The sequence below is a fragment of the Anabrus simplex genome, chromosome 1 (genome assembly GCF_040414725.1).
Source record: "Anabrus simplex isolate iqAnaSimp1 chromosome 1, ASM4041472v1, whole genome shotgun sequence".
NCBI classification, from domain to species: Eukaryota; Metazoa; Arthropoda; class Insecta; order Orthoptera; family Tettigoniidae; genus Anabrus; species Anabrus simplex.
Genome location: NC_090265.1, coordinates 35,684,789 through 35,709,410, shown reverse-complemented (window position 1 = coordinate 35,709,410; position 24,622 = coordinate 35,684,789). Strand labels below are relative to the sequence as shown.

Below are 24,622 nucleotides of genomic sequence, written 5' to 3'. Positions count from 1 at the left end.
ATAACTATTTAGAGCACTTTTCCAAACAAAACTAAACCAGTTGCAGTGTTCCTCTGTAAACATAGACATCAGGCTATCGATTTTACCGCAGTTGATTGTTTTCGATTATTCTAATGTACATATTTTATCGATCAGTGCACATTGTTACGCGCTAATTTTTAAAAAAAAAAGGAAAATTATGTAATTACATAAAAAAACTGTGGGTGTTACAGGAAATCTGATACCATATTTGTAAACAGCTCTAAAAATGATCTAAATACACCCATTTTCATGTAAAGCCCAAAAATGATGTTACCCAGTGTTAGTGAAAAGTGTGCACGAAATCTCCTTTTTGAAACAATTGATTTTTTTTTTTTTTAAGTTATTTCTTTCCAAAGGGGTTTCTAGTTGAAGTTCTATTATGAAAAGTATCTGTTTTCTTATTATTGCTGCTTCTGTTCTCCACAGTTGCTTCTACATTTTGATGTCCATGAACTATGTGGTCAGAAGTGTGAGACTTATCACTTTAAGTTGTGTGGAAATAGGACTAGGCCACTGTAAAAGTATGCAGAAAACTGTACTACTCCTTAACTTCTCATTTGGATGCAATTTTATTATTATTATTATTATTATTGTTACGGAGTTATCCGTGGAAGTCAGAGGTGAAAGAAGGTGCGGGCTGGAATGGGTCTAACTACAAGTCCGAAAGATGAATTAAAATTTCAATAAAGGTTATATTTTCAAAACTTAACAATGGCGACATAGAATTTTGAGCGTACAACAAATAACAAAAAGTTAAATCAGGTACACAATCAAGAAGTCCAAACTTAAACCAGTTTCCACTAGGGGAAATAACAAAATCAGGTACCAGAGTAGATTTACAAGAAAAGCCCGAGATTCGGGTTCTTACAAGTTCTGGGCTTTCGTGCCCCAAGTTACAATAGGGATGTAGGCAGAGAAAGTTCGCGCCAGATAGCGCTCGTGTACTACTGGGTAAGCGCAAGGCGATCGTCTTATGTTTCTCCTAGTCAGCTGCGAGTAATGTATAGAATGTGACTGAGTTTTCTGAGCTAAAGCCGATTGTATCTTCTCTAATTTTACTCCAAGACTATATTAATTAATTGTATAGGTATATCCCCTAGTATATTACGGACGATTTTCAGCGTTTAAGCCTTAAACAGTTGCAATATGAGCTACGGACCAGAAACGCTAAAACTAGTGGGAGGAAGAAAGAATTAGTACAGCGGTAATTAGAAAATTCTAACACGCTTTATTATCCAAATAATGAATAGGAGTCAGCATGCCTTTTCCTAAAGATTACAATTACTTGAGCATTGTACATTGATAAATATATGAATGTACCTCCACAATACAAATCATAAATAGATATTTAAACACGCACTTGCTCCCCTTGTTTATAAACTTTGGTTCATGTATTTTTGTAAAGGTTGATGGCTTACATGAAACTGCAGATACAGCCTTTGTCCACCACCAAAAGCATGTGAATATTCTCGAGTTTCCCATTGCCGGTTCGTTTGAATATTTTACCATCAGCCATAAGGTGAAGGTCACTATCACAAGTTTGCATCTGATGGATTATTTGGTATTTAGAAAATGCGAAATAGATGGAGCACCTGTTTCCAACTACAAATCATTTTGTTATGCTGGATACAGAATTTTCAGTGAAAAGTTTGTTTTGTTTATAAAAGGTTAATTTCAATCGGGTGAAATTCTAAAATGCAGTGCTGTGAAATCAGAGTACACAATTAAGACCTATAATGTGAAGCTTATTTTAAGGGTACCTGGTGCCATTATAGGAGGGGAATGTGAACATTTTGCTGGAGCAGGCCCCAAAGCATGCTGTAAGCATATTGCTGCTGTAAGGTACGCATTAGAGCACTTCCCCCAAGACTGGTATTATTCAGTGTTCAGAAACATGCAGCCAAAATTTATAAACTTTTCAGCATCCCCTTACCAAATGGTTAAGGCCAGTTAGCCCTATGAAAGAGGAATACTTGCCTTTGGAACAAGTTTTGCTATTACAATCTCAGTTGCACCAGTTATAACTCTAGTCGAGGGGTATTTCTGTCTAAAAGCAAGGGGGCTGTTTTCAAGAACATTTTCTCTATCAGGCCAAATGTTCAACTCTTTAAATTGGCAGTACATGAAAATAATCCAAACATTAAATATTCTCCCAACAGTAGTTTTATGGATTCCGAAGTTAAGGCCTAGTTCTTTGTCAGATTTGTTGGTCCTTAGCTTCATAACTGTCAAGAAGAAACACAGTCTGGGTTCTAGTGGGAATATCTGTAAATTGCATCTGTTTTCTCCCAGAACAGCAAATACCAAATTACAATGTTGGATGTCTACAAACCCTGTATAAAGCAATATGGCATCAGGATTACGCATTGTTTGCTCAACAACCAAATTACTTGTAGTATTTTTTGAGTGTTGATGTCTTTGAAAATGGGAGTCAAATGTAACATTTACTTCTTCAGGTATATTCACGATTTCTTCCCGTACGGTACTTCAAAGAAGGTGATTTCTGCATAATCCGATATTGTAGGCTTATCGTGGTAATCCGGCAATTTTCTGGTGTATGACCTCTTCCTTGTTTTTGTTGTGTTCGTGGTCCATGGAAAAAGCGATGGAACAGCGCCCGGTTTTAATCTTGCTCTCTCACCTTTAAATACAAACTCATAAATTCGGTGGTTGTTTTCAAAATGCCTAATCAGTTTATAGTTAGAAAATATGAATTATTTGCCTTCGTAAATAGCACCTACCCAACAAAGTTTTCGTGAAGTCGCCGGGTTGAAAATAATGGGAACACACTTTAATTTTTAATATTTTCGGTCAGATTCTTCTCTTTACATGTTATAAACCTCATTTTAGGTGGAACAGATTCTTCTCACCGAAATTTTTCCTTCTATTAGCATGTAACCATTTCTTCCTCATTTCTGTATTTTGTGGAAACTGGTGAAATGAAAATGGGCTTCCTTGATTTTTTCAAAGGGGAACACTGCAATAGCTCGGCATAGTCACGAAAATAACATTTAAGCAACTTATATTCGTGGATATTTAACGGCATGAGAGCACAGGGGACAAATGAAAGGCGCATTGCGCTTACCCAGTACAACAGCAGTGCGCTCTATCGGTGCTAGTTCTATACATTCCTATTCCTGAGCCCTCAGCTCATAACCACAAATTACCAAAGGGCAGAAAACCCCCAATTGCATGGAGCACTTGCTCCCAACTTTTAACCTCAAGCCTCCCAGAGGCACCTTTCACACACAAGAAAGAGCTGACCCGCTCTCAATTTTTCAAGCCTATTTAAGAGGCCATAAACTGACTTTACACTAACTGCCCTCAAGGCATACAAAGAAACAGGGGTATTTAATACCCAACCTACAGGGCCTTCGCATGAAGAAAACAAAACATCAGGTTAAGTTAATGGCCCAAAGTACAGAAAGGACTGGAGGCGTGAACTTGCACTCCTAAATACACAATATTAAAACCTAAGTGGCTCTAGGCCGATACACAGGGGCTAATCCCAAGCTAGGGAGGTGACTCGTATGAAAAAACTTTAATACATTAAGGAAGAGAAGAAACGGTTATGAAAACGTAGTCACCTCAATTTCAAAATGAAGGGGAGCTCGAGAGGGTGAAGCACTCTCTATCCCCGCTTTACGGTAAAAGAGATTTGTAGTTTTTACATAGACTGGAAAGGAATTTACATTTTAAAGAGATGGGTTACATGTTAAAGGTTTCGACCCTCCCCGAGAGTTAGACTGCTGAGCTAGCATGAAATAACAATGTTAAAAGGCCATTACCTTGTTGAAGATCTGCTGTCAGAAGAACGAGGCTCTTCCCGCCCCCTGCTACATATTCACACACTGAGTTAGATATTATACTAGTGGCCCCGAGACAAGAAAATCAGCAGTTTTTATACCCTCGTGGAAAATTCGAGACCTTTCAAGAATGAGTAGACACACCCCCTCGATTTTTATTGGTAGACAAAGAATTACACATGGAAATTTGAAGAAGAAAGCTATGATTGGAGGAAAATTAATTACAGAAATTACTGATTGGATAAATTCAAAACAGGCGGAAAGAAAGGATTAATATGCCAACCCACAAACCACAGAACAAAATTTAGTAAAGAGAAAACTTATGAATACAAAATTTCTTCAAGAGAGTTCATTCCATTGTGCCAGAGTGTATTGCCATAGTTTTTGGTAGAGACATCTGTTAGAGAATGTCCACACTTCTGGATCAATGAAAAACAAAAGCAAATCAAAAACACTCAGTGACATCTTCTGATAACTAGTAGAGTTAGTTCGGTGGTTAAAGTTCCGGGTTTCTCCAGTAGAGAAGTTTCAGTTGGCGCAAGATATGAACTTGCGTCGCGTAGAGGTGTACCGCCCGGTACAATTATTATTATTATTATTATTATTATTATTATTATTATTATTATTATTATTATTATTATATTGTGCCTAGTGTAGTTCAGATCATTCTGAACGATGTTTGTACCGCATATTGTCTTTTTTCATCAGTAGTGGTAAAAGTTACTTTAATTCTGTTTCAGACCAACTACAAATGCAATTATGGGCTTAACATTCGCCAATTATGTTATTCAGCCATTCTTTCCAAGCTGTTCGGTACCAGATAGTGCTGCACGTATGATTGCTGCTGTTACGATTTGTAAGTTTCCTTTAATTTATAGCAACTTTTCCATTTGTCTGCAAGATTGTGTTCTAATTCTTGTCCCTCTTTTTCAAGGTTTCTTGACGTTTATGAATTGTTACGATGTGAGACGAACAACAAAAATGCAGAATTTGTTCATGTTTACCAAAATCCTTGCTCTTGTGGTCATTGTAATTGCAGGATTGGCATATTTCCTGATGGGTGAGTTACATTTATGTTATAATTTATTTATGTGATAGAGTAGACTTCATTATCTGCAAGCAGATTTTCAAATTAGTCATGGTACAGTTCTTCTTCATCCATTCCCTTTTCCAGATTCTCTCTGAGTAGGGTAGTGTACCAAAGCCCTCCACCTTACTCGATCTTTCCACCATTCCTCTTCTAGTACTTTATTGCAATCGACGCCTCTATTTGCAATACAGTCCACAACAGGTCTCCTCCATCTCATTCTAGGACGTCCCCTAGGTCTCTTTCCAGTCACTGTATCCATGAATGTTCTCTTTGGTATTCTCTCTGCTGGCATTCTCATCATGTGTCCAAACCATTTTAGTTTTGCTGTATCAATCTCTTCTTGAAATTTACACACTCCCACGCTTCTCCTTATTTCCTCATTTCATATTCTATCTCGTCTTGTCTTTCTCTGTATGCTCCTCAAGAACCTCATTTCAGCTGCTTGTATCTTACTTTGGTTCCGCTCAGTTAACGTCCTGGCTGCTGAAGCATATTTCAGTATGGTTTTATAATAGGATGAGTATAAAACCTTCTTGCACTTCATTGGCACATTTTTCTCCCATACAATGTGTCTCACACACTGGTAGAAACTTGCAGAACACTGTATTCTTAAATCAATTTCTCCATCCAAATTTCCATCTTGTGATATCACACTGCCCAAATATTTAAAAATTTTCACTACTTCAGGAGGTTCATTTATCACTCCCCTGGATTTTCTGTTACTTCTTGTTATGATCAGTCTTATTTTTCGCAGTACTAATCTTCATCCCAAAATTTCTTATCTCCTCATTCCTGTCCAACTCGTTGCCTGAATTGTCAGCGTACTGGCCTTCGGTTCAGAGGGTTCCGGGTTCGATTTCCGGCCAGTTCAGGGATTTTAACCTTCATTGGTTGATTCCAGTGGCTCGGGGGCTGGGTGATTGTGCTGTCCCCAACATCCCTGCAACTCACACACCACACATAATACTATCCTTCACCACAATGACACACAGTTACCTACACATGGCAGATGCCACCCACCTTCATCGGAGGGTTTGCCTTACATGGGCTGCACTCAGCTAGAAATAGCCACACGAAATTATTATTATCTCCTCATTCCATAAATCAACTTATGTCTGTACTTCCTCTTCATTATCTCCCCAAACTACAGTGTCATCAGCAAAGAGCATAGACTTTACTTGCTCGCCCATCATCTTGTCCTTCATATTATGTAGAATTCTATCCATGATGATAATGAAGAGTAAGGGAGACAATACATTTCCCTGTCGTAAGCCTGTCTCAAGTCTGAACCATTCAGTTTGACCCACTTTGGTTCTAACACAGCTTTCACAATTTTGATACAAGGCTATTACCATCTGCATTGTTTCATACCCAATCTGTGCCTCTGTCAATGTTCTCGATACCAAATTCCTTATGATACTGTCAAATGCCTTTTCAATATCTAGAAACATAACACCACCCTGTCCTTTCCGTATTCCCAATACCTTTCCATCATTTGACACAATGTAAATATTGGGTCATGTGTGGACCTGCCTCTTCTGAATCCATATTGGTGTTCTGCCAATTTTCCCCCTACTCTGTCTCTTATTTGTCTATCCAAGATTCTTTCAAGAATCTTAGCTCTATGAGGTATCATTGTAACTCCTGTAATTTTCACATTGCTTCCTGTCTCCTTTCTTGAAAATTGGTATAGTGACCCCTTTCGTCCACTCTTTTGCAACAGTCTTTTCTCTCCATATCACTCTGAAGGGTCTATACAACCACTGTAGGTCAACTACTCCTGCGGCTGTTATCATTACTCTATGGTGACCTCATCAATTCCAGCTGCCTTGCCTCATTTCATCCTTTTAGTGGTCCACTCAATCTATGTCATGGACACCTCGTTTTCCTTATTTTCTATCTGCACTAAATCTGGTTCTTCGATTTCTCTTTGTACAGAGGCATTTTGCACGTTGTAAAGCTGTTCAAAGTATTTTCCCCACCTCTGCAATATATCCTGCTTCTGTGTCATTAGTTCCTCCTGTTCATTTTTAATGAAGTTTGCACCTTCTCCAGGGTTTTTCTTTTTTTAACCCATTTGAATCTTTTTTTTTTCCAGTTATATCTTCTTGCAGAGACTAAGTGAATTTTTGCCAGCATTTCTTTTTCTCTTCTTGAACCACCTTGGAGCACTTCTTCTTGCATTGCCTCCATTCTGTTTTGCATTCTGTTGTTCTGTTTCTCAGCCATCTTTTCCAAGCTTGTTTCTTCCTTTTAACTATATCTTTTACCCTGTCATTCCACCAGGGCATTTATTTATCTTTCTTCCTGCCTGATACTCTTCCACAGGTCTTTTCTGCAGACTCTACCATGGCTGTTTTAAAGTATGCCCATTCTTCTTCACACCTTACGATTTCTACCTTAGGTATACTTGTTTTAATGTGTGTCGGGAAATCTCCATTTATTTCCTTCTCCTGCAATTTCCACACCCTTAGCTTTCTTTGCCTAAGCTCAGTCATCTTTCCCATCTTTAACTTAGCTATCACAACTCTGTGATCTCCTTGAAAAGATTCACTTGGGAAGGCTGTTACGTATACAAACATTTTCCTGTTACCTTTCTCAACCAAAATGTAATCTATCAGAGTTTTGATTTTGTTATCCCAACTATATCTTGTTATTTTCTGACTGAATTTCTTTCAAAACCATGTGTTACCAATGATCAGCTCATTTTTTCTACAAAAGTCTACCAAAATATCTCCAGCCATGTTTCTCTTACCATATCCAAATGGACCTATAATCTCCTCACCTTTTCTTTCCTGATCTACTTGGGCATTCATGTCTCATATGATCACAGCTTGTTTGTCCTGTATATGACCTTCCAGGTATCCAAGGTATTCCTCTAGATCCGTATCTGTATTTCCTGTATGTAGAGCATACCGTTGAATTATATCTGTAACACCAGTTTCAAGTCTCAATCTGACTTTAATCAACCCGTCATTTATGTTTTCCACCAATTCTAGGTATTCCTTTAGGTCTTTTCTAACTATGAGACCTACACCATTTTTGGCTTCTCTTCCTCCACTGTAGTATAAGGTGTATCTTTTCTTTAGTTTCCTCTCACCTTTTCCTTTCCATTTGGTCTCACTGATTCTCAGCAGTGCTATATCTTTGTCAACCATAAAATTTACAATTTCTTCCACTTTCCCTGTTAGTATCATTACATTGATGGTCTTTATCTTGATGTATTTATTTGCTAGTCGCCCATTTCTCACATTTCTCCCAGCATCACAAGAATTGCACGTCGCTTGTGGTGAACGCTCTAGCATTTTCAAGGTACAGTTACGATACATAAATGTCTAGGGTCATCTTTTTAGCTTTGGTCACAGCACCACTCAGAGCATGGCACAGCTGGCGCAGTAACACTTGATCGCTAGCCGGTATAATGTGCGCCTTTTCTCCCCACTACATCGCAGCAATTTGCATGTATAGAAAAGTATTTCTAGTGAAACTATTAGTCTAAAACCTACCTGGCATTACATTTGATGTTCAAAAGGTTGTCCTTCAGCTGTCAAACACGCCTGGCACCTCATAAACAGGTTTGCAGACATTCACCGAATCTCAGTACGTCATGTTTGAAATAACTTGTGCATTGTTCTCTTGTGTGAGGGTTGTTCACATACACATACAGGTAATAGTCAGAGGGATTTAAGTTGGAAGATCTAGCGGGATAATTAACTAGACGATCTTCGGAAACTTCCCGTACTATCTCCATAGACTGATCAGCAGCTTGTGCTGTTGCATTATCCTGCATCAAGTAATCATTCCACCTTTCTTCTTTTGTCAACTCTCGAAAGAATGGCCTGAGAATGAGGTCTGTATATTGGTCAGCATTTATTGTTTCATGGAAAAATAAAGGCCACATAATTCTTTGAGCACTTATTGTGCACCAAATGCCCATCTTTATGTTGTGAAGTGGACGGACATGCAGCTGGTAGGGATTTTCTGCACTTTTGTAGCGATTGTCTTGACTATTTATGTAGCCACTTAAGTGAAGCCATACCTCCTCATTAAAAAATAAAAGTTCCATGTCAACATACCCATTATGAATGGGCTGTAGCAACCAGTTACTGTACCAAACTCTAGCGAAACTGTCAGGTCCTCTGAAATGTTGGGTAGCTGTGGGTTTGTACTGTTTGGCTTCTAATAGTTTTGTTGCGTTATGGGCAGAAGATAATGACACATTAGCTTGTGTGGCAAAATGCAATAGGGATTGTTTGAGTTCTTTCCAAGAGAGGTTCTTTTTCAGCAAGCTTTTCCTCTGTTAAATCAGTTTGTCTCCAGTGTGTTTTCTTGTTAAGAATGGATCCAGTGGTGCGGATCGTCTTCACTAAATTACGTACTGTATTCCTATGGGGAGGGAGGATGCCAGGAAATTTGCGATTGAATCAAAAGCAGCATTCTCTAACAGAAGAAGGCTTCGCATAGCACAACACAATGAATACGTGTTGTTCTACTGTATACATCATTCATTAAACACACGATAACTTTTGTATTCATCCAGAAATTACGCTGTTTCAAAGCTAGCACAATGAATACAGTATCAATACCACAGATGTTATACTAAACTATTGTGGTGAAGACACAGGACTTATCGCTTAATCCCTACTGCAATAGATCATATCAGCCGGACATGAAGCAATATATTTCTTGGCAAATGAGTCACCTGGCCTGTTTAGCTCCCTGAACATTCACACAGAGCTTAAAAAATGACCCTATTTTATTCCAAAATTTTGAAGCTTAGGGCATAGAAATCTTGTTCATGGATGCTTGGTTTTCTGCTGCTGTACGTGCATTCAGTGCATTCCAGAAACAATTGCTTTTTGTTTGTGGTGGTTGGTATCTGAAGATACTGTGTTAATACAGCAGAGATTAGGAATTGTTCATCAGCTTTAAGAAATTGGTTTGACCCAGCAGTTCTCTTTGATTATGGCTTGGGTAAAACAATGTAGTTTGAATAGAAAAGATCAGAAGGAATGTAAGTACGTAGCTTCATTTTAGATAATAGCTTCATAACCTTCTACGTTACCCCTAACATACTTAATCTGTGTTGTCTCTTAACTCCCAGCTTAAGAGTCTAATGTATCATTTGTATTGCTCCTGATGAACAGGTAGATTTTTGAATAGTTTTCTTGGTTACATCTCAACACTGATTGAAAATTATGTACATTTTCAGGGAATTCAACTAACTTTGAAAACTCTTTCCGTGATACAACCACAGACCCTGGGAAAATAGCTGTTGCTTTTTATTCTGGAATCTTCTCTTATTCTGGTTGGTAAGTTCAGGTTACTGTATTTTAGAAAGAAGGTGATAAATTACATATTTTCAAAAAGGATGGAACTGTGACAGGTGGGAAAGATACCTTTTGAAATATTTGAATGCAACGTTTTTTGTTTAGTCTTTCCTTAATATCGTAACACTGTTACGAACCTTCCTGTTGGCAACCCTGAAGGTGGTTTTGCATGGTTTTCAGTATTCATACCAGGTAAACGTGAAGGAGATACTTTAATGTAGACCGCATCTTCTATGTCCCTACTTGTAGCTTTTCCCATCTCAATGCTACCAGAAACCTGTGTTAAGTTAGTGCAACATTCAATCTCTAGGAAAAAAGTGGAATGTTGGATTGAGAAGTGCATGACTAGACTTCAAGAAAATTGTGTAATGAACTGGATGAAGCAAATTTTGTAACTTTGTTATGTAGAATTCATAGTACTTATTTACATGCAAAAATTCCTCTCTTTATCCAGAATTTCTCTGTTTTCCTTTTACTGTCTGTTCTGTAACTTTATATTGGAGGGGGACAAACTGTAACCTTGTCTCACTCCTTTTTGGATAACTGCTTCTCTGTAATTTTCTTGATGCTTATCAGTCCAGTTTGATTTTTGAATAGTTTGTAGATCACCCTTCTTTCTCTATACTTCTTTGTAATTTTAAATAACTTGGAGTGATAAATGTTATCGAATGCCATACATGGTGAAAATTGTCCCAGAGACCACCCCTGTGAGGGACAGGTTTTACCAAAGAACTATCTAAAACCAATGACCTGGCATTTTCTTGATGTGGCCTCTTTTAAAAAACTTTTTCCAGGGTTAAGTCTGATGTACGCAGTATGCTTCTAAAACTGAAATGACATCTATCTGCCTTCTGAAACAACACGGTGACCATGCAGTTGCAGCATGTGTTCTAAAGTGCTCAACCACCCAGTGTTGTATGGCTGGGTGTTTAAATTGTTTCACTCGGCCTGTAAACATTCTGCTAGTATAGGATTGAAATAGTGTGCAGTAGGAAGTGGTCTGGTGACACTCAAGTCCCTTGCCGTGTGAACAACATGGTACCATTCTCGTGTTGTGTAAAATAATATCAGGATATTCTGCCTTTGTGTGACTACAGTGATCAGCAGGATTACGAACTCCCAGTCAAAGATAACGTGTTCAGTTATAATGAAAACCTAAGGGAGTAATAATGAGTTAATGTGTACAGTATGCGCACCTTTTAGCGATACATGGTCACCCTAATGCTGAATAGGTCGACCACGGGTATCTTCGAGATTCGTATTGGCAACCTTTGAAACACAAACTATGAATCGCTTATACATCGCTGTGTGACATCTGGCGTACACTTTACATACTAGTACTGTTGTTGTTTACTCAGCAAAGCCAAACTATAGAATTCATGCTGGGAACAAGATTCGCATCGAGAAATGTTATATAATGTTATATAAAGTGTGTATGACACAGTTGTTGGCTTAAGATAATAAAGGTTTAGAAAATTCATATCGATCAATCATATTATCGATTCAATTCAGATTTCATTTTCATTCCGTTGCCAGTATTACCGGAACCGTGAGAGCTCCCTCCTTCCTCCAACCCCCGTACAAAGAAATATCGCTAAAAGGTGTGCAGACTATACAAGAAGTGTAAATGTCTAGGCCCGTTACCAATTCCAAGAATGGATTGCTAATGAGAATGAAAGTGGACTATCTGAAGGAACCTGGGGGGAAAAAAATTAAACGCAGTAAAACAGTGTTAAGAAAGTCCAGAATTGTGATAAAAAATTGTATTAAATGTGAACCAATATGAATTAATTATAGTTCTATAATGTTTGTATTTGTGCATAGTTGCACACTATCGTATAGAATGGAAGGGGGTACTTAAAAAACCCAGGCCCTGATCAAAAAGCTGGAAGCCTTCAAACTGTGGGTCTATCAGCGGATGTTACGTATCTCGAGCATTGAAAGGGTAAGGAATACCGAGATGATGGGAAGACTAAGCAATAAGACCGAAGTACTTCTTTCCATCAAGAAGAGGAAACTTGAATATTTTGGACATATGATGCGGAATGAAAAGTACAGGATCCTACAGTTGGTGATGTAGGGGAAGGTCTCAGGAAAAAAACGGAGACCTGGCTGAAGAATCTGAGGCATTGGTTCGAGATTAACACAGTGTTGTTTTTTCCATGTGACAGGCCCAAAGACTAGAATAGAATTGCCAACCTTCGGTAGGAGACGGCACGGGAAGAAGAATAATGGTACGGCAACAGTGACTTCGTCATTTATAGCCTTCTGTTTGCTGTGAGTGAAGTGATTTATCAATAGGTAATAACATACTGTTTAATTAAGGGATAAATAAGAAAAACCTTGTGGAAAATATTGTCGCAGTCTCCGTAGTGATTGTTCATTATATACTGTATTTTCTCGCATAATTAACACACTTTTTTGACAAAAAACTGGAAAAAATTTCTGATGTGTAAATTATTCAAGGAATTCAGATATTAAAAAAATATTTACAATTTATTTGGATTTAAAAGAATACATCACCGGGTGAGTTGGCTGTGCGGTTAGGGGCGCGCAGCTGTTAGCTTGTATCCGGGAGATAGTGGGTTCAAACCCCCACTGTTGGCAGCCCTGAATATGGTTTTACATGGATTCCCATTTTCACACCAGGCAAATGCTGGGGCTGTACCTTAATTAAGGACACGGCCGCTTCCTTCCCACTCCTAGGGCTTTCCTGTCCCATCGTCGCCATAAGACTTATCTGTGTTGGTGCGACGTAAAGCAAATAAAAAAAAAAGCCATCAAATACACACACAATTGGTTCAATTCCTTTGTGGTTATCGTCATTTGGTGTAAAATTACAGCGTGCTTTTCTTTCTGAAAGTCAGATAGGGTATATAAGGTAATTTGGAGACACAGGTTTGAAGTACCGACACTAGAAAGTTCTCTTCCCTTTACGAGCTGATGATACGACCTGAAGAGATATGAACTAATAAAAGTTCAGTTCATGTAAATGCATAATAATGACTTACTGGCAAAAAAAAAAAAAAGGGTCTTACCTTATATAGGGTATTGGCTTTGAGTTCACTACCAGCACTGGAGGAAGAACTGCTACTACTGTTACCACTGCTCACATCTTTTCATAAGAAATCATCTTCACTCCCGTCTAACGAATTCGAGATTCCTGTTTTCCTGAAGCTCTTTTCAATCACCTTCAAAGAAATCATGCCCCAAGCACGCAAAATCAACTCACAAAGTACTTCCACAGGGGGTTTCTAAATCTTGCCTGTTGGGGTAGGTAAGTTCGTGCACACTTTCCGCCATCCAGCACTGATAAAAGTTTTCGCACATTGTTCTTGAATGGTTTATTAGTTGAAACGTCCAAGGGTTGAAGTACCGACGTCAGTCCACCAGGAATCACTGCCAAATCGTTTTTCATGGTTTCCAATAACTTCTTAGTGTCTTCCGTCAGGTGGCCACGAAAACTGTCCATTACAAGAAGGGTCAAGCATCGAAGGAGGGACCCTGCTCGATTTCCCCAAACCATTCGTATCCAATCTTGTACGAGTGAAGTGTCCATCCACCCTTTATCCTGGATACGAACGTGGACCCCTCACGGAAATTTTACTTTCGGCATTGTTTTTCGCTTTAGAGCAACGTAAGCTTTCTGCCATCAGCTGTTACAGAAAGCATTGTTATTTTTCGCTTCCCGTAGTGCGTACGATAACACTTTTTGTAGCATGTCGAAACTTATTGGCGTCTGATCTGCGTTTCCTATTGGGAGAGCAAATATTCCTTAACTTTACACTTCTCAATCACAAAGCAGTGAAAATCAATTACTTTTTGGTTGAAATCATTCGGCATTCTTTGGCATAATGTTGTTATTCGTCGAAGAGAGAGCCCATTTCTCTTCAAAAAAATTAATCATACAGCCTCGGCTAACGTTAAAATCCAAGACACTAATTCCATGTGCAGTAGCTGTTTCTCGTACTTTAAATTACAGCATTTCATGAGAAACGGCATATCCATCGTTGCGTACCAAAATCACGTATTTAAGTAGATCCTTCTCTACTTGCGGAAACTTGCAACTTTTTGGTCCGCAAAATACTTTGTGAGACTTGTTGGTCGCTTGAAGTGCAATTTTCTGTTTCCGCCATTAGTGCACATTGCATTCGGATACCTAATACTTGCGGCCCGCTATCCTATTCCCGTATGTTTCGGCGTAACTGATCACTGCGAGTTTATACTATGTCATATTACTCGAATAGTTGCTCATTGTAGATTAATAAGCAGTTTTTAGATCACAGAAAGCACATGTACCACACCCGAAACACTCGTAAAATATGTTTGTACCAGACTGGAATAGAGTGTCACTAGCCACTTCTGTGCTGATTCACTCACTGAACAAGTGCACGGGTATTTCCTACTGGCTGATAACAGCATGTTGCCCAGGATGTGGAATGCCCGGATTCGGAAGGCTGCTACTCGAGTAGTTGACATCTTTATTTCGAAACACATCCAGAGCTGTGTGATGAATGTTGGAAAATGTGGGTGTGTCAAATATGGAAACATTTCTTTTTCTCCACTTTGGACCCAAAAATATTGGGATGTGTAAATTATGCAAGGGCGTTAATTATTCGTTATTATTCTAAAGTCAACGGATATTATCATTATTTATGTAGGATTTGGTAAGCTGTATCTGTAGCATCTTATAGCAGAACAAGCGCTTCTTCTTCTCCTTTTTTCCATCGTTTTTGCCATACCTGTGGGGTCGCAGGTGTGAACTGTCGCACACGTGGCTTTGGTCCTGTTTTACAGCTGGATGCAATTTGTGACGCAACCCCACGTGAAAGGATGTAATTACTATAGTGTATTTCTGTGGTGGTTGGTAGTGTGTGTGTGTGTGTGTCTCTCTCTTTCTCTGTGACCCGTTGTGAGGGACCTAAAGTCCTATTTTTAATGTTTGAGATTTTTGTAGTTCTAAAATTGACATAAGATACTGAGCATTTATAAGAAAGAGTTCATGCTTCTAGGTGCAATACTTCAGAAGACATTAATTATTGATTGTTACCATTAATAAAACTGTATTTTGAGAAGAACGCAATTATAGCTTTCACTCATTTTCGTACCAATTGTACAGAGTTCTCATGGCATAGAGTGGTGAAAACTTGAACTGCTGGATAACTTAGTTTGTTAAGAAGAGCCATAGATACCGCAAGAAGTCAAAACATAGAACTGCAATTTGTACACCTGAGACACTTTGTTCAGCTCCGCTATAAAATATTCATTGCCAACTTTGGGTCCCTTCCTGTGCAATGGGTCCTATATCTGGTCGTAAAAACCCAACACGACGGATTCATCTCGCCTCATACCCGATCCCATAGAGAAATGGGACAAGGGTTGGACAAACAAACATAATATATATATATTACAGTATTAATAAAAATTATTTCAAAATACCTACCCTTTTCAAGAGAGAACCTCTCTAAAAGAACTTTCAATTTTGTGAATCCTTGCTGATAACTTAACCCTACAGTGGTAACATGAATAAAAAATTCATCAATGGTAACGTTGGGTTTGTGAGACCCATTTTGATTTTCTGGTTTAATATGAAGTGAAACAAATATAAACGGTTTTAAATCATACCTATATTAAGCAAAAATAATCGGAAAAGCTAAATATACAACCCAAAAATGTGACATAAAATTTTAATGATGATAAAGGATATCTTCTTTGAGACACCTAAGAAAAATTATTTGTAATATATTTAATGGCAGACTTCAGTTTTTTGTTTGTCTATTTTTAGAAAAACCCTGCACACATTTGAATAGCTGTTAAGTGTATATCGCACATAAAAGAAACTTTTTTGTAACTGTTAGCCTGATATCACATCACATCACAGCACTAGAAAACTTGGCAGAGGTTCAGTCGTCTTTTTCGAAACAACCATCACACAGCGTAATGAGCATGACCCAAGTAGAGCCATTTATTGCACTTTTGACAACAATAACATGTTTTGTTGTCTTTACACAGATAGCAGCGTCCTTTCCATCCTTTCCTTGCTGGGGAACTGGTAGGGCATAATTTTCCAAGGTCATTCCACCCAGTCCAGCAGCTGCTTTTCTTAGATCCACAGGATTGCGTTTACTTTGTGCTCTTTCGCGTAGATGATCTTGTACTAAGGACTTGGCCAATTCTTTTAGATACTTTCGCCTTTGCATTTTAGTACTAGTGTTTACTGAATGGATAACTCCACCATTTATTGCAGCCAAATAATTCCATGGGCCATCGTCTTGTATTTCTACCAGTATTATATTCCTGACTCTTCTGGTCAACTGAATCCACACCTCCTTTTTTGCCACTATAGAACATTACCACCTCAGATTTTTTCTTGCTTCCAGTAGTGCTATCACTTTTAGTACCATGGTGCATGCTGGATATCAACACAACACATCGGTTTTTCTTCGGTACGTAGGACACAATAGTACAATCATCTTGAAACCCAAAAAGACTGCTGAATTCTTCTCTGTTCTTAGCGTTTACAAAGACGGAGGGAATTCTTTCTTGTTTTTGCAGACTGTACCTACAATTGTGTTTTTGTGGTCATTTACCATTGTTTTGACTAAATCATAGTTGGTGAACCAATTGCCTAATGTCACATTGCGAAACGATCCGTAAATTGGTTGACACAGCCTCTTGACAACAGCATCAGGTTTATTATTTGTCGTAAACGGCCCTTCTGGTTGTTGCCCGACGTACACCTCGATGTTTGCGCTATAAAATAATCTTGAATCAATAAGGCTGATCACTTTTATCCTGTCCTTGGCAGGCTTCATTGGCATAAACATGCGGAATTTACATCTTCCCCAGAATCTATAGTAGTAAACATTCCAATTGAAAAGTTGTTCTTTCAATGATCCACAAAATCCTGAAATAAGTCACTAATCGGGGCTAAGCGGTCCAAGGTTTTTCTTTCCGGTCGTGTCTCAAAATCATCAAATCGTAAAGCACGACTCAGAAATCGAAACCGTTGTAACGACATTGTTGCCCAGAAGATTTCCACACCCGTACCATCTCTTTCCCACAACTCCTCCACATTCAGCCTTCCTGCATGCAGAATACCAGCCATATACATCAAATCAATTAGTGCTCTTATTTCAGTCATACTGGTAGAATGTGTAAATCTTTGTTCGGAATAATTACGGGTCAGTTTCTCTTCATACATGTTTGTACTGTTTACAACCAAATTCAGCATGTCATCATCAGTAAACAAAGACCATGATTCTAAGACTGTCCGCGCATTCTTCGCAGTTTGTTTAGCAGCTGGTAGCCTTGAAGTAACTATGTTGCACTGTCGAGTACGAACATTCACAGTTTTCATCTCTTTCCTCCACCTCGTTTTATTGTCCTTTCCCACAAAGTATGTATTGCTATCCGTATCACTATTCACTACATTTTCTTCCCCTGTTTCCGCTTCACCATCAGTATTATGATCACTGTATATACAGACATCAGGATCTCTATCTTGATCATCTTCTTCTTCCTCTTTGCGCGAGGCATCATCTAGGTACTGTTCTAGCATCATCTGTATTCCGTCATTCCTTGCTTCGAAACTTTCACCCATGATTGTCTATCTGCAAGAAAGCGTAGTTTGAATCAACATACGAAAGCAGAAGTAAAATGTTACCAGAAGCTGTGAAAATCTAACACTAACTTACCAGGGGGATGAAGTTCAAATAATATCGTCGCTGGTAACATTGGGTCCGACGGACCCAAGTCTAGGAAACATCCTCCTCATTCAGCAACGATGAACTGCAGGATGAAGCTTGATAGTTGTTAACAAAGCGGAACGTTAATTTGAAAGGTGGAAGGGAGCTGAGATGTGGGCAGTGTTGCCAAGTATAGGTATGTAGAGATTACATTTTGATCTGGGTCTGGTGGACCCAACGTTACCACTGTGGGGTTAATACAGATGGGCTTGTTCTCCTTTATTTGGTTTTCTCAGATCATATTTAGAGTCAGTATTGCTTCATGGCCCGGTTTATTTAACCTCAGTTAATATTTAACTGCCTGTTAAAATAATTTAACAGTGAACTTAAAACCAAATTAGCATTTAATCAGCATTGGTGAAGACTAACAATCTGTTAAACTCTCAGTTAAATAACTGCCTAGGCTCAAGCAGTTAAATTCTCTGTTAGACCAAAATATGCAAGTGCATTAGATGCAGAACTTCTGTACCTTGAATATTTGGAATATGATAGGCTTTTGCAGAATGAGTTGGAAGAGATGATTTTCGTAAAGTTGTTTCAGTTGCTTGATCGTACATTGGCTAATGTCAGTATGTATATTGCAATCACTACAAATTTTCTGCCAAGCGTCACTTTTAGCTTTAAGTGTGGATCCATAAGTTTGCTTACTTTCTATAATAGGTGTTTTCCCCCAGAAATTTTCGCACATCGGATGGCAGGAATGAGCAGCTGGGAGGGAAATACTACGTAAAAAATTAATATGATCAAATTTCAGTTTATTCCTCTCACAGCATTAACAGTAATATCAGACAGGTAAACATTAACTGCAAAATTAAACTATTTTAGTGTTATTATCAAGAACAAGACATAAGAGTATTTTTAACTTCTCATGTTCTGCTGCTCGTTCGTCATGTCACACAGGGACTTACCGCTCAGTTGCTGTGGAGTGCCATGCGGAATCTAGTGCTCACATGCTAATCCGGACACTGCTTGTGCATGATACTATGTGATAGTCAAGCTGAATATTTGAACTCGGATGTAATTGATGCAGTTGTGCCAACGATAATGAAGATTTATCATTTAAATAACCAGTTTTGCAGTATTTACATTTTAATTTGTTACACCCTTTCTCAAATATGTATTAATAATGTTATTTGCTTTACGTTCCACTAACTACTTTTCGGTTTTCGAGACGCAGAGGTGCCGAAATTTTGTCCTGCAGGAGTTCTTTTACGTGCCAGTAAATCTACTGACACGAGGATGACGTATTTGAGCACCTTCAAATACCGCCGGACTGAGCCAGGATCGAACCTGCCAAGTTGGGGCCAGAAGGCCAGCACCTCAACTGTCTGAGCCACTCAGCCCGGCCAAATATGTATTAATGTTATGAAAGTAACACACATCTAGGTTATGTTAGCCGGGTGGTCTGTAAAAACAGCAGGGCCTATCAAAAAGGTCCTAGCAAGAACACTTGGTATATACTTGAAAAATATTTCCAAAAGAAGAGAAATTTGATCCACGCATTCTCTTCTTGCCTGTTTATCATATTGGTCTATAGAGCAACAGAAAATGCATGGTCAAGACAAAAAATTCTAATAATAATAATAATAATAATGTTGACTTCACGCGCCTTGGTTTACAGCTGTATTCAAACAAAACCACATCGAAGTGTGCTTGCAAACTGCATGGTTCTGCCACTCCCTTCTAGATTCTCACTGATTGTAGCCCTGTGTTAGCTAACAGTTCCCAGGAAATGTATGGATAAGCGCAAGAATCTTAACATGCTGCTAAATTTTTAATGCTATGTTAACAAACAGTGTGTTAGTGTTCTTTAAACTGAGATCGAATAAACTATTTCTTGAGAAGCCAAACTCATCTTCCAGTTAAGCTTTTAGAGTTACCATTTTTCTCAATAATTTGTTGTAAAATTTTACATATCTTAGATACTAAGCTAATGTTATAGTAGTTTTAATTCCAGTCGGCACTTACATTCTGAAGTATAGGGGTAATGATATGATTTTTAAGACCAGATGGTATTTCTATCTCATACCTCTAACCTACTAAATGAAACAGTTTTCAACCAGTAATTTGGAGGAAAATCAGTTCCAGGTGCCTTGTTCTTACTTAGGTCCCCCAGTGTTCTATCACACTTGGACCTTATTATCGGGTCTCCCATGATGGTGAAGAATCAATAGGTTCTTTTTAATTCATTATCATCTTGTCCTTTCCCCTGATAAATTTGCTCAGTATTTTCAAATATTACACCAATAATTGCAGTTTCATCACCTAATTCTTTGTTAGTTCCATCTTCCCTTGTTGTGTAATCTCGGCATGATCTTTTTTCCTCCTCTCCTGCTTTGTCTTTGATTTCATTGTCCATTTTATTATTCTGTTTGATATTATTAACATATTCGTATTTTACTTTTTCAGGAATTATTTGAATTTTATGACTGAAGAACTGAAGGATCCTTATGTGTAAGTTTGGAGGAAACACTATTCTTTTTTTGCATGCTGTTGGTATGAATTGTATGTCTTGGAAGTCTGCATGATTTACTAACAGGTAAAGGTGAATGTTCTTTACTTTATACAGATAATCCTGATTTTGTATGTCCTTGATTCAGCATAAACCCTCATTTAATGCAAAAAATTTTGATTACAAGTGATCATATTCATATTGGTCTGTATTGACTATATATAAATTGAGAAAAGTAGGCCTATATAGTTCAAACCACCTAATCAATACACAACACTATAATCTTAAAAGATAATTTTTTGAAATAATAGTGTACATGTTTCGGGTCTTGGAACCATCATCAGCAGATCAACACTACAAACACTCAAGGGACACTGGGACTGAAATTTCTGAATTCCTGTAATTTAATATTTTGTTTGCGAAGTATGTGGTAGTATGATTATTTGTACCAAATTTCAACAATGTAGCTTTACTAGTTGCATAGATATTAATTATTTTCCAATATTTATATGCAAATTATTCAAATATTCTAAATGTCAAGAGTGCCAAACCGATCCAAATAGCACAATTTTCCTGTAATTAACTACAATGAAACGAGGCATCGTTTTTGAGATTGTATTATTTACTTATCATCATCATAATTGTACAGTTCCAGTTTCTGGGTACTGTTAATGAGCCTCTTCCACTTCTTCCTTTCCATATACAACTTGTCATGGAGAACATCATCCACTGTCCATCCTCTGGCAACTAGATCAACCTTGATCATGTCCATCCATTGGGTTTTAGAGTCTTCCTGCAGGTCTTTACTCCTCCACCTGTCTTTCCAAATTTATTTTGGCTGTTCTTGGAGGCTCCATCCTCATCACATACTTGATGGTTATGAATTTCATGTTTTTGGTCCGTATTGAACTGAGAATAATATATAAGTAATAATAATAATAACGTAAATGTTTTCACCTTTTCAATACTACAATATATTAACAAAATTACAAAATTATACGGTACTAGTTTCGACCCATCTAGGGGTCATCATCAGCCGTATTGGAGCAAAGATCATTTGTGGCGAAATCCTAAGACAATATTATTTTAAAGAATAACAAGTGAAATGAGATGTTATGGTAATAGTTAATAATACAAGGAATATACATATTAAGAGGTTTTTAACAAAGAATAAAGTATAAATGGGGTGTTGTAAAAATTATAATCATGGAAATCAGTAAGTTCATGTATTGAAATGAAATATGGCTTAGGAAGAGGGCTTAAGGTGGGGCTGAAGGGTGCGGGAGAAAGTGTAATTGTCTTGGAAAAGTACCTTTGATTAAATTTAGGATTGAGTTTAGGTTGGCTGCATTATTGTTTCTGAGGAAAGTGATAAATAGATCGAAGAGTATGTTGGGTTTCTCTGAGATTTCATTGAGATTGTGACTTGCATTAAAGTATTGGTCTAGGTGTATGTAGTAATTTTCCATTATGTTCAGTAAAGGGCCCTTGTTTGCTAATACGAGGATGTCCATGTCTTGTTCAATATTGGTGAAATTATGGTTATAATCTTGCATGTGTTGGCCGATGGCTGAAAACTTGTTGTATTTTATTGCGTTAGTGTGCTCGTGGTATCTGATAATGAAGTTTCTCCCGGTTTGCCCGATGTAGGTTTTTTTTACAGGTGGTACATTTGATCCTATAAACTCCTGATTTTAAAAAACTGCTGGTCTTGTTGATGTGTGAAGTATTGTATAAAACATTCATGTTCTTATTGTTGGTTTTGAAGGCTATTTTAACGCCTTGTTTCTTAAAGATGTTGGTTAACTTGTAGATATCATTGTTGAACGTGAAGGTGGAAAATGTTAGAGGTTTGGTTATTTCTTTTTTGAGGGTAGGTTTTGGGCGATGTTTGTGTTTATTGATTATCCTTTCTATAAAATGATTGCTGAAGCCGTTGAATTTTGCGATTCCGCGGATTGTGTTGAGTTCGTTTTTTAGATCTTTATTGGACATAGGTATGCTGAAGGCTCGGTGAACTAGGCTGTTGTATGTGGCTCGTTTGTGGGACTGGGGGTGCACTGAATCTTGGCGAATGGTGGAGGCTGTTTGAGTGGGTTTTCTGAAAATTTTATAACTGAAAGAATCTGAGTTTCTAGTGATGGTTAAATCTAGAAAGTTGATTTTTTGATTTGATTCGGATTCTAGTGTGAATTTGATATGAGGATCAATATTGTTGAGTCTTAAGAGGGTGGTGGGTGCGTTAATTGATTTCTCATTCATGATTACAAAGACATCGTCGACATATCTGGCCCAAAAGAGAATGTTTTCGAATTCGTTGTCAATTTTGGTGTATTCGAGGAAGTCCAGGTATATTTCTGCTAAGATACCTGAGGCCGGTGACCCCATTGCCAAACCATTTTGTTGATATATGACATTGTCAAAAGTGAAGAAGTTATTGTCGATGATAAGTTTTAATATTGTGATAAAGTCTTGTATCTCTAGTTTGCTTAAGTGGCTGTTTTTGTTTAAATTGTTTATAATTATCGGAATTAATTTTGATACTTGTATGCTTGGGTACATGTTTACAATATCGAAAGAGTGGATGGAGTGATCCGGTTGCAAATTGAACTTGTTTAGTTTTTCTACTAGCTCAGATGTGTTTTTAATAGACTTTTTGGATAAGAATTGATAATTTTTTCTTAAGAAACATTGGATGAATTGTGATATTCTGTATAAGGGGCTCGGTCTATAGTTGATAATTGGCCGGATGGGAATTCCGGTTTTGTGAATTTTGGGAAGAGCTTTAGCAGTGGGGAGTCCTGGGTTCATATGTATGAGTTTGGATTTTTCCTGTTCGGTAAATAAAAATGAAGTGTTTTTAAGAGTTTGTTTAAGTAGTTTTTGAATTTTTTGGGTGGGGTCTTTTTTGATTATGGAAAATGAGCTGTCTGTGAAAAAGTTTTTTGTTTTTTCAATATATACTTTTTTATCCATGATAACTGTTGCATTGCCTTTGTCAGCTTTGGTTACGATGAGTTCGTTGTCTTTAATTTTCTTCTTGAGGGCGTATATGCGCTTTTGTTCAGCAATTTTTTCTTTATTATTGAGGTTATTTGCGGGGTTGGTTAAATTGTGGAGGATATCAGTCAGTTTCCTTTTAACATCGGTTCTAACCTCATTTTGCGTGTCTTCCGGCATTTTGCTGATGGCTAGCTCTGATTCTGTGATCATAGTAGCGGCTATGTTGAGGCTGTTCAAGTTTGGCCAGTTGTGTTTCGGTCCTTTGGATAAAGTTAAGTGTTCACTTTCACTTAAGGGCGTGTTAGATAGATTTACAACAGCTGGATGAAACTGCGTACGATCGAACGTGTTACTATTGGAGTTTCTAGTTTGTTGGTTATGTAGTTGGCAGTTTTTTAGCCTGTTGAGTTTATTCTCCAAATTTGACTGTTTTTTGGCTAGTTCGTAGAATAATTTGTTCTCTACTTCTTGATAGAATAGTGTCCATTGTGCGTTTGAAAGTAGTTTAGTCGCTGCGAGGTGAGTGTCGTATAATTTCTGATTCAAAAAATATTTCTTCCTGTACAAGAATTTAATTTCGTCTCTTAACCATATTTTCTAAGAAGCAATAAAAAGAAACATCGGACTTCACCTCAAACCGTCAAAACTCAAAACAAAACAAACAAAATATTAATATTAAAATTAAAGACAACGAACTCATCGTAACCAAAGCTGACAAAGGCAATGCAACAGTTATCATGGATAAAAAAGTATATATTGAAAAAACAAAAAACTTTTTCACAGACAGCTCATTTTCCATAATCAAAAAAGACCCCACCCAAAAAATTCAAAAACTACTTAAACAAACTCTTAAAAACACTTCATTTTTATTTACCGAACAGGAAAAATCCAAACTCATACATATGAACCCAGGACTCCCCACTGCTAAAGCTCTTCCCAAAATTCACAAAACCGGAATTCCCATCCGGCCAATTATCAACTATAGACCGAGCCCCTTATACAGAATATCACAATTCATCCAATGTTTCTTAAGAAAAAATTATCAATTCTTATCCAAAAAGTCTATTAAAAACACATCTGAGCTAGTAGAAAAACTAAACAAGTTCAATTTGCAACCGGATCACTCCATCCACTCTTTCGATATTGTAAACATGTACCCAAGCATACAAGTA

General features: G+C 37.7%; 1 protein-coding gene across 1 annotated transcript in view; it reads left to right on the top strand.

The window, feature by feature from the left end:
• The window catches only part of gb (genderblind), a 212,898-nt gene that overhangs the window by 56,120 nt on the left and 132,156 nt on the right, over positions 1-24,622 (top strand). Inside the window, exons 5-8 of the mRNA XM_067155995.2 lie at positions 4,568-4,683; positions 4,762-4,887; positions 10,130-10,229; positions 20,405-20,449. Of these exons, the coding sequence (XP_067012096.1) occupies positions 4,568-4,683; positions 4,762-4,887; positions 10,130-10,229; positions 20,405-20,449 (387 nt within the window). The remainder of the gene's footprint in view (positions 1-4,567; positions 4,684-4,761; positions 4,888-10,129; positions 10,230-20,404; positions 20,450-24,622) is intronic.